Below are 12448 nucleotides of genomic sequence, written 5' to 3'. Positions count from 1 at the left end.
AGATCCACTTAAATGACTGAAATGAGTGCAAATAAGCTCTGAAAATTTGTCCCTGGGTCTTAATATTTAGGTGCAATGCAGTTTTTATTTGCAGCATTCAATTGGGAGGTAGTGGTAGGAAATAGCAAATTTGAAGCCAATTTGGGTTTCACAGGAGACCTAATTAAGGAAAATATGCATCTGAGAAATGCTAGCCCCATAGAAGAATATAAGAAACAGTTGCAAATAGTTGAAAGTAGAATGTTTCTCTGCTTTTCTTCATCTATAGAAACAAAAGCCTACCAGTTACTGAAGAAGTCTACCCTTCAGGATAATTCAAATGAAACTGAAGAGAGATTTGGAAGTCAATTTTCAAGTAAGTAGGGGCAGATTCAACACTTGCATCCTATGGCAGGAGGCTCAGGGTAGCAGCCAGGACTGTAATGGAAGAAGCATGGTTTTAGAGTTTGCTTTGTAATGAGTGGTACTGAGTTTGAGTGAGCAAGAACTCTTTCACCCGAGCAGATGAGCATTTGGAAGAATTCTCCCTTCTGGGTACATGGGACCCAGCATGGCAATAGCTCTCATAGACGCGATGACTCTCCTTGGTGTTTCCTGCATCTTTTCATCAACCAGGACAGACGCTGCTCCAAGATTCTCTGCCTCCATCTCCTCATCCCTCAGTCATCAGATGGGCAGCTTTGTCCATGTCCGCTCTTATAATGAAAGGACTGTAAATCCCAAGAAAGCTAACATTTAGGTCTAAATATACTTCCTTTAATCTACGATTTTATTTCAAATTTAGTGTTCTTATATTCCCCCACTATACATGTGCTATTTTCGTGGCTTTCATTTTATTGTACTTTCTTTTATGCGTTATTCAATTGAACCCTCTTTAGAAGAGGCATGTATTAGAGGAGACAGTACACAGCGACTTCGTTTCAGATTCACATGTTTTATTTTATGTGTCCATATGGTTTGCCTGCACGCGTGACTGTGTGCCATGTGCATGCCTGGTGCCCATGGTGTCAGAGGAAAGTGTTGGATTCTCTAGAACCATAGTTACTTGATCATGAACCACCATGGGGCTGCTGGGAATTGAACCCCAGGTCCTCTGGAAGACCCGAGCATCTTTAACTACCGACCATCTTTACAGCTCACAGTGGCTTTAATTTTCTATGATCACCGTACTCTATTCTTCCTATCAGTGTTGTGCAGTGATTTCTTAATGTCATGTACTTCTTGGATCATATTCAGATTTCCAGTTGTCTCAAACTTGTTTTCCGCAGACAGATTTTTTTTCAAGACATATGCTTAGGTGCATCAGAACTATCTGTCTGTATTTGGAGAGTACGTCTTTAGGTAATATTAGTGGTAATGTCATTTATTTTGGTTGCATTAGGATTCAGTTGAGCCACTTTAGATTAAAGACCCATCCCAGACCTGGAAGTGAAAAACTCCTGGGGACAGTCAGCCATTTTGGTGGCGACAATTTAACTCCGAAAACATAGAAACCATTGTCTCTTGAGGTATAAAGCAGGGCTTCTCTCCTGGAGGAGGTCCCTGTTGCTCTGGAAAGATCTTAGCATGCATCATCTTTCTTTTACATTTCAGACATACAGTCCGAATTGAGACAGGTCTTAGAAGGTATTTGTCCAAGGTCTCAAGAGAGTAATGTCTTGCTCAGAGCATAACTGTTTAGCAGGTGAACATAGTTAAGAAGACAACTATGCAAATATTTTTGGCAAGTGTATTTTTGTTTTTCTGTTTTTGTTTGTTTTTTATTGCTGTTGTTTTGTTGTTGTTTTTTGAGACAGGGTTTCTCTCTATAGCCCTGGCTGTCCATATCACTTGGTAAACCAGACTGGCCTTGAATTCAGAGATCCACCTGCCTCTGCCTACCAAGTTAAAGGCATGTACCACCACTGCCCAGCTAGTAAGTGTATTTTGGTACCTGATTGGGAGGTGCAAAAACCAAGTATTTGCAACTGGCATCTCTTGGATATCTATAAAAATTATACTACTATTTAATATGGTAATAGCTTATTTCAAATAATGCTTAATCTTGGAACAGCTCATATACTTATACAGTGTATTTAGATCATATTGTTAAGCTTTTCATATGTTAAGTAGCACTTCACAGGTTGTACAGCTAAGCACAGGCAGGTTCGGTTTCCTCAGTCCATCTCACAGTGATGCTGGGTGACTTGAAGGACCCCAGTAGTCTGGGGGTAGTACTGGGCAGGAGCTTCTGGTGCTGTTGGCTGCCCTTGGAGATGACAGGGCCTTGCACTCACTGTCCATTGCCTTCTTACTTCTGTTGTCCTGTGAGACGCCAAAGAACATCTGTGAGGCTGAAGGGAAACTTGCAGCCCTGACAGGCAATAGGGTTGGGAATCATCTTCACCTCTCACTCCTAAAGGCAGTCATGTTTCAGTTCCTTTCTCAGTTAGATGTTTGGGTCTCTGTCTCCAGATCTGTTACTGAGGAAACCCACTTCAGTTTTGAGCCCCACTTTTCATAACCCGAAGTCCTGTCCTGTATGAATGTGGAGAGTTGTTTGAGCTGAATGTGGACATGGTGCTGAAAGAGTTGTTCTGCCACACAGATTACATGCAAGCAAAGCGTTCACAGGCTAGAGTGCAGCAAGCCTGTGGCAGGGATGTCTGTGCACGCTCAGTCTGGGATCTGGGGTGACTTCCCATTGAAAGCAGATGTGCAACAGAAATCTCGAGGCTGAAGAGAGTGGGGGACAGTTCAGCCTTCATCCCCGAGAGAACGCTGTGTTGTGTATCGGCATCCTCAGCACAGGCTGAGAGAGTAGCCCTTATGGCTTCAGTGGAAATCTATTCTTTGTGGGATGAGAAACAGGATTTAGCCAAAGGGCTTACGAGTAGCTAGTGTGGGTGCCTGTCATCCAGGAGTATCAGTTATGTCTGAGAACTGGCTCCTGGTACCTGTTGTCTCCATGAGCCATTCTTGCCTCTGCCCTAAAAAGTGAATTATTCAACCCATGCTTGTCTGTGTATATCTTGGCCATTTCAAGCAGAGCTTGCTAAGGACTTAGCTCTAGGTCATATGGGTGTGTAGCACAGTTGAAGGAGGTCTTGGGTTCAGTCCCCATACCACACACACACACACACACACACACACACACACACAAAATGCATGAGTAACTAAAGCAAAAATAGTACAGAACTCCTAGAATAGTTTTGGGTTTTGTTTCGTTTTGTTTTTAGTTTACAAAGAAAATTTCTTTTCAATCTCCTATGAGTGTTTCGTCCCAGACTCAAAATCTTCTGTGGCTTGAACAGAATCTTCCTCTTGATTTTCTAAAATTACTGGGAAACTGTGTCTACATTTGTTTTGTGTCTGGGTGGTGGCTAACTCTCACTGTCCTTGTTTGTGCTTGTCACAGGTTTGGATATTGGCAACAACACATTGAAAACAAAGACAGCCCACAAAATCGCTTCGGAAGCTAGTTTTTCTTCTAGTGAAGGAAGTCCTTTGTCAAGGTAAAGTCGTGGAAGCCTTTCTGAATAGCAGTAACAGATGAGAAATGTCACTATGCAATGAATTCAGCCCTGGCTGCATGTTATGTTGTTGTGTGACTTGATGGAGGGTTATGGTTTGGGTTTTTTGTTTATCTAAAATAACAGTTGAAACTTTAGTCTACCTTTGAAAATATTTGCACCAGAGCCAAGTATTGTTTTGCAGCTGTTGTTTCCTTGGTTTAAGACTCAATTGACACCTCAGTGAACCACAAATTAGCGTTTACAGCTGCTCGCAGTAGGACTGCTTAGAGACCACACAAAGGAGGTTGTCAGGAAAAGGCAGGGAGAAGACATCGGGCCTTAAGAGAAATAAAGTGGCCTGTTTCTTCTTTCTAAGGCAACTGATAGACAAACAGGCAATTGCTCCGTATTAGTTTTTGTGTGTGGTGTTTTCTTTTTAAAACCAAGTCTTTAAGCCACGTTACTCGTTCCTTTTTTTGATGTGTTCTTGCTTATTCTCCTTAAAGAACAGAATTTATCTTTTTACATTTGTTAAAATGTAACACTTTTTACAAGTTTTGTGAGCTACAGTAAGTGAGTTGTGTGCTGCGTTTGCCATCAGCATCCAGTACCAACCACATAGTGACTTCCAGTCCCTAGGAAGCATTTACAATGTGGATCTGAACAATTGCCTGAAGCAGCACCTACTCCTTTACTTTGGGCTAAATACTATCTCAAACAGCCCAGCAAGTTTCCTTTGTGATAGCCTTGCTCATTGCGAAGGTGTCCTTTAGATGACTGCATTACCTTTGAATTTACTACTTGACCCTGCTGAAATGTTAAAATATGACCTTTTCATTTCTGCTGCTGTGTGTAATGTCCAGGTAACAAAACGATCTGACCCAGAAATGTCATAGTGAAAGGAAATGAAAATGGGAAAGAAATCTGTTCATTTTTATTTTACAAAAGTATTACAATATTTTAGGACCTGCACTGTTTGGATAGGTTGACTTTCTAAAATTTTTGCTTTTAGAAGCCTGATGGGTATCCAAAATACTTCTTTGTTTTATAAGAAATTACCTTTACTACCTGGTTCTGTTCATATTTTTGGAGAAAGTAGGAGCTAACTGAGTTTGGGAGAGTGTTAAATACTATATTGTTCGGGTTACTTGTACTATAAACTTAAGTTCTAGGTCTTTGAAGATAATTTTTAAAGGTCAGTAAATTCTGCAGCTCCCAGTTTTAATTTTACCATTTGGCTTAAAAAGATATCTCTTTAGTGTTTAAGATTATTAGAAGTATTTGTCTCCATTATATTTTATAGGCATTAAAACAAGTTCTCTCCCCTCCCACCCCCAAGACAGGGTTTCTCTCTGTAGCCTTGGTTGTCTGGAAACTCATTCTACAGGCCAGGCTGGCCTCAAACTCACAGAGATCTGGATTAAAGGTATCTGCCACCACTGCCACCTGGCATTAAAACAAGTTCTTTATGTGTGTTCTTTGGGAAGTTCTTAAACACACGTAGAAGCAACAGTATCATGTAGGACATTTTCACACCTGACCACATTTCACCAGAATAAAATTTAACTTTGTTGTTCTACAAATTAAAGTCAGGCAAATGAAGTCAATTTCCTAATAAATCATCATAAGTAATCTCATCACTCCCCTTTAAGAAAAATAAACCCACCAAAAGGTCTTCCAGGAACCCTTGGTTCTAGACACTTGATAGTAACCCAGCATGGAAGGCTTTGACACGGTGAGTGTGGCGTGGTGTGCTCTTCGCACGGTTGGGTTCTTGAGCTGGGTCTGTTATTGTGAGCACCCCGCCCTGCGCTTTGGAGAGCTCAGGTTTTGCAGTTTGTGCCTGGCTTCGCTGAAATTTCTTAGAGGCTTACATTTAAGGATCCCACTTACTGCAGTCACTCCTTGTGCTTTATTGCCTTTACAAGTGGTCTCGAAGCCCAGTACTTGAGAATAAACATAACAGTGCTACGCTGCTGTAGCACTTTTAAAAATTCTTCTTTGCTCTAGTTTGTTAGTGAGCTGATGAGCAACCTCAAAAAAAAAAAAAAAAAAAAGATCCTGTTGGACCTTAAAAAAAAAATGGCTTCCTCTGATGTCCTAGAGACAATAATTATGATGTGCTAGTTAAGCCCAAACTACAGCTGAGGGATTTTACTTTAAAGCAGGGGCTTGGGCGCAAAAATGCATTTATAGCTCTTTGTCTGCACCTCATTATGTGTGGGCCTGATTCATTGAGTAATTGGTTTGCAGTTGTTTACATGAGTATTAGGGCCTTCTTTTCAGCCGCCTTTGAGAGATACATTGTGCAAATGTTGCCCGTGATGAATGCAGGATGAGGGCCAGAGGGTCTCTCCTATTGGCTAAACAGTGCACTCTGTTGAAAAGCCAGAGAAAGGGATTGGGTGCTGCTTTGCATAGCAATGACTTTCTTAATAAGCGTTACAGATTAATACACACAAGCTATAAAAGATGCAAAGAGATACTCTTAGCACATTTATACATGCTCATTTCATTGTGACGGTGGCAGGGTCCCTGTGCTTTCATATTCCGTTTTGTAGAGCAGAGGCTTCAGTGTCTGAGCCGTAATAGAATCCGATGTTTATTGTATTATAAATCACGGGCAAGTAGGCCGATCGGCAACAGTTTATTATTAAAGATTCTTTCAGTGTAAATCTTTTTCTACCATTGTATTTGCTTCAGTAAAATCATTTTGTGGTTGAGTGGGGATGAAAGGCGTGATGTCCGAAGGAGTGAGTCCTAATAGGAAGCTGTTCTCTGGGTAAAGACCACTTGTTCCCTTTGTTCCGGTGCATGCCAGAGCGTCCTCTCCTCTGCAAACATTGTCTCTCTTTACCTTCCCCAGGAAGCAGCTTCACTCTCCAGGATCCATTTATTTAATGGAGAGTGTATCTTCAGAGCTCCTTTGTAAGTTCAGCTTACTGGTTCCCTCCAGTCTTCTGGTTGAATCAAGATAAGATTTTTGCCAAAAGAAAGGAGTGTGTTCTTGCAACATAATAGCCTGGGGGAAAGGTACTAAAAGTCACCAGGCCACCCGCACCCCTCAGCAGGGCCACCCTGGGTGGCCTTCCTTACCAGTCCTGCAGCCACAGGAGCAGCCAGCGGAGGGCACCAGCCTGCAGCTGATGATCAGATGGTGGCCAGAGCTTGCTCTTCTTTCTAGTCTGGTCATCTGTGTTATTTTCCCCAGAATGGTATAAAAATACTAGACGCTAGTTGTCCCTTGAAACAAAAACTAAAATTTCCTGGAGGTCCTTTTTGTACCTTTATGATAAGTGCCCCTCTCCATCTCTAGCTCAGGAAAACTTCATTGAGCTCAAATTTTACTAAATTAGAGGCTTCCTAAACATTCCACATTAAGTGTTATAAACATTTATATAAGTGTTATAAACATTTATTTATTTGTCTTGCACAGAAAATTTTTGCTTAAGAAAAATCACTTTGATTATTTGATGGGCAGAAGTAACAAGGTGACCCCAGGGCAGCGAAAATTACAATGTGTGCTGTAGGAATTCCAACTGGCCATCAGGGGGCACTGAGACTTTGTCAATTTAAGCACCCTCAGACTTTGGTGGCCTTTAAATTTTAAAACTGGTATTCCTGGAGATTGTTGGTACGGTCATTTTCATTTATTTTTTCATTCTTTCTGGGTTGCTTTTTGTCTAACATTTTTTTCTGAGAAATATGTCTATTTTGAAGAAAAATCGGTTAAAGATGCTATTTGAAAGTTTTTAAAATTGATTGCAAATCCACGGAAATTTTTGTGAATACAGCCTAGGTACCACATCTTCTCATTGGTAGGAGTGCCTCTGTGTGTGTGCATACGTGTGTGTGTGTGTGTGTGTGTGTGTGTGTGTGTAGACCAGAGGTTAATGTTGGATGTCTTTTCTGATTGCTCTATACCTTATTTTCAAGACAAGTTCTCTCAATGGTCCTAAAGCGCATCCAATTTGGCTAGATTGAGCTACCAATTTCAAGGATCTGAGTAATTTCACCCTCCCCTCACCCCTACCCACAGCACTCGAGTTACAGGCACACACCCAGTTTTCACATGGGCACTGAGGATCCAAACTCAGGTCTTCATGTCTCACAGCAGGCACTTTACTGACTGAGCCATATCACTAGCCCTGTGATATTTCTAGTCCAATAATAAGGCCCTAGAATGGTGAGGATGCTGAGGGCTATTTCTTAATTGTCCTCAACATTGAAAGTTGTATTCTTGGCAGGATCCAAGTTAAAGTTTTCAAGTGGACCCCAAGTCCAGTAATTTGAGTGTGTTTATTAATGGGATGTGGCTATTTTCCTCTGTTGGGTTGTCAGTCTGTATGTTGCTAGCATTAGCATATTCCCCAGGGCTTCCCCTCAGATTTGTCCTCCTTTCAGGACCAGAAGTAAATACCAAGCCCCAGCCCAACCCTTCTGCTCTTGCTGCTCTTGACGCAGCCCTTTGATGTTCCTCCTGCAGCTGAAACAGCCACATTCTAGCTGCTCTTGCAAGCCTGCCATGTAGACTTATGGCATGTCCTTCACAGTACCAGGTCAGATGTCATGCCCTGATGCAACATGCTTCTCCATGTCTTTGGCCTTTTTGATGTTTGTCTGGAATACCCCTTCCCTACTTCTACCTGAAACCTGGTTTCAGTTAACCCGATTTTCAGATGCTTCCTGAGCAGAGGGTGTCTGTGCCACATGCCCCTCGAGTGGCCCCATGGCATTTCTGTCACTCCCCAGCTAGGTATAGAAGCTGCCTTGTGTCCCCTCGTCCTGTGAGCTTCTCATTGTTGTGGCAGGTTTATCGGCAGAGTGGAGTACCTGCTGAACTTTCTGAGAGTGTGCTCTACCGTTCACTCAAGGCACCTTCTTTATGCGAGACGCTGGCAAAGTGCCTCCCTCACCTCTGTCTGGCATCACATTCCTGTCTGAAGGGCAGAATGCGTTCTGCCCAGTTATCTGCAAATGGTATGCATAGGAGAGGTATGCACATTTTCAAAGGGAAATCTTAGCTCACTTCAAGTTAGGTCCTCTTCTCAAACTGTTCCATTTCCATCTGCACCCACAGGCTCTGGAAACAGGAAGTAGTGGGCATGCTTATGGAAAGCCTTGCGGGGGTCTTTCCTGGCTGCTGCCCTGAATGCTGATAGACTTGTTTTGGCCTTGATGAGGATGTGTAGACTCTTGGTACATGTCAGAGGCCCAAACCAGTATTCCCAGTTGTGCCATTGTCTTGCTGCCTTTGTCCTCGGTGAAAATGAGTACTTTTGAAGGCACAGGTGGAGTGTGTTCTGCTTTCTTCCTTACAAAGTAGCAAGTTTCCTGTGGCATTTTCATTCACACTTAGTGTGCTGGTTCTTTTTTGTCAATTTCATACAAGCTAGCGTCATTTGGAAAGAAGAAACCTCAATTGAAAAATACTCACATCAGACTGGCTCACAGACAAACCTGTGCGGCATTTTCTTGATTGATGATTAATATGGGAAAGCCAAACCCAACCCCAGGTAGGCAGTGCTAACCTGGTCCTGGTTTGTGAAAGAAAGCAGGCTGAGTAAGCTGTGGAGAGCATGCCATGTAAGAAGTGTAGCAAGTAAGAAGTGTTTGTCTCCATGGCTTCTGCTTCAGTTCCTGCTTGCAGGTGTCTGTCTCGAGTTTATTTGTAACTCCCAAAATCTTGTGGCTGTAGTTATATGTGACTCTTCTATTCTGTTCCATTGATCTATGTGTCTGTGCTAATACCAGTACCATGTTGTTGCTTGGTTTGTTTTTGTTTTGTTTTGTTTTTAGCTCTGTGAGATGCCTTGAAATTAGGTATGATAATGCCTCTATCTCTGCATTGTTATGTTTTAGCTATCTGAAATCTCTTGTGCTTTCGAGTGAATTTTAAGAATTTTTTTTCTATTTCTGTGGAAAATGGTATAAAGTTTTTGATAAGGATTGCACTGAATCTGTAGATTGCTTTTAGTAAAATAGCAATTTTCATACCAATCTATGGAGCATGGAAGGTCTTTCCATCTTCTGGTATCTTCATCAGTTTCTCTAAAGTGTTTTAAAGTTTTCATTATAAATGTCTTTAACTTCCTTGGCTAGAATTTTTCAGGGTTTTGGAAGGTTGGAGCAATCCTGAATCGAATTGCTTCCCCTGTTTCTCCTTGTGTCTATTAGTGACATCCATGAGGAGCTGCCAAGTTTGGTGTGTTAATTCTGTATCCTGCCACTTTGCTGAAAGTGCTTGTCAGGTCTAGGGGTTCTCTGGTGGGTTTGTAGGATTTCTTTTTTTTTATAGAATTTGCAAACACAGACTCTTTCATTTCCTAGTTGGTTCTCTGGTATTCTTGCTCTAGCTTAGAGCTTCAGTACATTTAGTAAGTGTGAAGAAGGAATACTTCTTTTCCTTTCTGCTGATTTAACTGGAGCTGCTTTAAAGTGTTTCCTGTATGCTGTAACAGTGTTGCTGTAGTACTGTTGCTATAACATTGTTACACATAGCCTTTATTGTGTTGAGATACATTTCTTCTGTTCTGCGGCTTTGTAGGACTTTTGTCCTGGGAGGATGTTAGATTTTTGTCAGAAGTCTTTTCTGTGTCTACCAAAATGACTATGTGATTTATTTGTGTCTTGAGTCCATTCATTAATATGTTAAATTTAGGGGGCTGAGAGATGGCTTGGCCATTAGGAGCACTGGCCGCTCTTAAAGAGGACCTGGGTTCAATTCCCAGCACCCTATCGAAGCTCATAACTGTCTGTAACCCCTATTCTAGGGGACTGACACGCATGCAGGCAAAATGCTAATGTAAATAAAATACAATCAAAAGTTACTTCAAAACATGTTAAATTTATTGTTTTGTATCTGTTAGGCTTTATAATGGGGAATTTTGGGGGGATTGATGTCTTACTGAATTTGGTTTGCAAGCATTTTGTTGTGAACTTTTGTGCCTGTGTTCAGAGATATTGGTCTATCATTTTGTTGTTGTTGTTGTACCTTTATTGGTTTTAGTATCAGGAAAATACTGGCATTAGAGAAAGAGTTTGGAAGTGATCCCTTCCTGTTTCATGGAATAGTTTGAGAAGCATTGGTGTTAGTTCCCCTTTGCGAGTCCGGTAAAGTGACCAGTCAATCCATCTGAGCCTGGTCATTCGTAAATTAGATTTTTAGATGTGTTTATTATACTTTCATATGCATGAGCGTTTGCTTGCATATATGTATGTGGGCCACATATGTGTCTGGCACCTTCAGAGGTCACAAGAAGGTATCAGGTTCTCTGGAAGTAGAATTATGCATGTTTGTGGGTGCCAGGCAGGCGCTGAGAGCCAAACCTCAGAGCCCACTCACAGTGGCACTCAATCTGAAGCTCTTGTTGGCGGGTATCCCACAAAGCTGGCATCTGCAACATCTTGAGAGTCTCCAACACAGTCCAGGCTTCACCTTCACAGCTTCATCCAGTAGCTTCTCAGCCTCCATGGAGGGACACCCCTGACACACACCTCGCCTCAGCAGCTTTCTTTAGTTGTGGAGGGAGATTCCACAACCCCGTTCTTGGATTGTTGACTCTAAGCCAGAGCTACGTGGCCAGAGCTGCCAAGTTCTGCTGCTTGCTGGGGCTGGAACTCGGCCTCCTCTTTCAGCCACATTGCCCCAGCTTTCTGGTCCCTTCCCTGCTCTGGTCCTTTAACTCCTTTTCACAAGTTGGAAGCTAAAGTGAGTCAGGTCTTACCCTGAGGTCACCACTCCCTTTATTCCAGTTAGCATCGGCCTTTCTTTAAACTATTTTATCCTCTTGAGTACAGGACTTGGCTTCCAGCATCATCACCTTGCCTTGTGCCCTTTTTCTGCTCAAACTGACTGTACATTTTTTGTTTTGTCTTGCCCCACTTGCTTCTTTTCATTGAAAGTCTTCAGAAGACCGATCTAATAACCACACTCATGTGCCATAGTCAATGGGAGGCTGTCTTGAAGTCTCTGCCGTTACCAGTTAGCTTTGGTAGGCCAGGTGTGTCTAGAAAAACATGTTTCCTTTAGATTTTCCAATTTAATGAGTGTCCTAGTTTGCTTTCATAAACAATATGACCCAAAGCAACTTAGGGAAGAAAGGATTTATTTGGTTACACATCCCAGGCCACAGCCTATCACTTGAGGAAACCAGGGCAGAAGCTCATAGCAGGAACCCAGAGACAGGACTAAAGCAGAGGCCGTAGAGGAATGCAGCTTAGAGATTGACTTTCCATGGCTTGCCCTGCTTTCTTATGCAACCCAGAACCACCAGTCCAGAGGTAGAACAACTCACGGTGGGCTGCCCCCTGGATCAGTCATCAATGAAGAAAATGTTCCACAGACTTGCTTACAGATTCTTGAACCCACAGCCTTATTTTCACACCCATTCCCCAGTCTCTCTAGCACCTGGTGTTAGAATGCTGAGGTGGAAGGCAGAAAGAGACCAGAGTATGACTTCCAACAGACTGCACACGAAGCAAAGGGATTGAGGGGTTTGGGAGCAGGGAGGCTGTAACCCTTTCTATAAGCCAGAGGCTTGAGGGACTGTGTATGTTCATAGTCTCTGGAATTGTCTACCTCAAGCAGGACAGATTAACTCTGGGACACAGGATATGTCTACAAACATTCCTTTCTGGGCTGACCAATAATGGCTGGTTAAGGTCATCTGTAATCTAGTGGGAACTCTGTAGGAATCCCCTTTTACCACGAGACACTCACTCTATTCCCTGGTCTCTGTGTCACTGTGTACTCTTACACTTTTATCGCTTCAGGGTTTGACCTGTCTTTTTTAGCTTGCATGCTTCTTAGCTACAGGAGTTTTCCAGCTTCCTCCATTTTTAGCATCTTACAGTTTTGAGTAATATGAAGGTAATATGAAGTGCCAGGTGATATCTTGCCTGTGTGGATCCTTATGTTATTTTGCTTCTTCCTTCTTTCCTGCCCTTTACAC

At 42.3% G+C, this 12448-nt stretch overlaps 1 protein-coding gene across 2 annotated transcripts in view; it reads left to right on the top strand.

Moving 5' to 3' along the window:
• Positions 1-12448, top strand: part of Kiz (kizuna centrosomal protein) — a 97020-nt gene that overhangs the window by 77538 nt on the left and 7034 nt on the right. For both annotated transcript variants that reach the window (XM_021646296.2, XM_021646294.2), the window contains 2 exons: positions 269-355; positions 3398-3494. In XM_021646296.2, coding sequence (XP_021501971.1) covers positions 269-355; positions 3398-3494 — 184 coding nt within the window. The remainder of the gene's footprint in view (positions 1-268; positions 356-3397; positions 3495-12448) is intronic.

Source organism: Meriones unguiculatus, chromosome 4 (assembly GCF_030254825.1).
Source record: "Meriones unguiculatus strain TT.TT164.6M chromosome 4, Bangor_MerUng_6.1, whole genome shotgun sequence".
In the NCBI taxonomy this organism is placed as follows: Eukaryota; Metazoa; Chordata; class Mammalia; order Rodentia; family Muridae; genus Meriones; species Meriones unguiculatus.
Note: the sequence above shows the minus strand (reverse complement) of the source record. Positions and strands in the feature narration are given on the sequence as shown.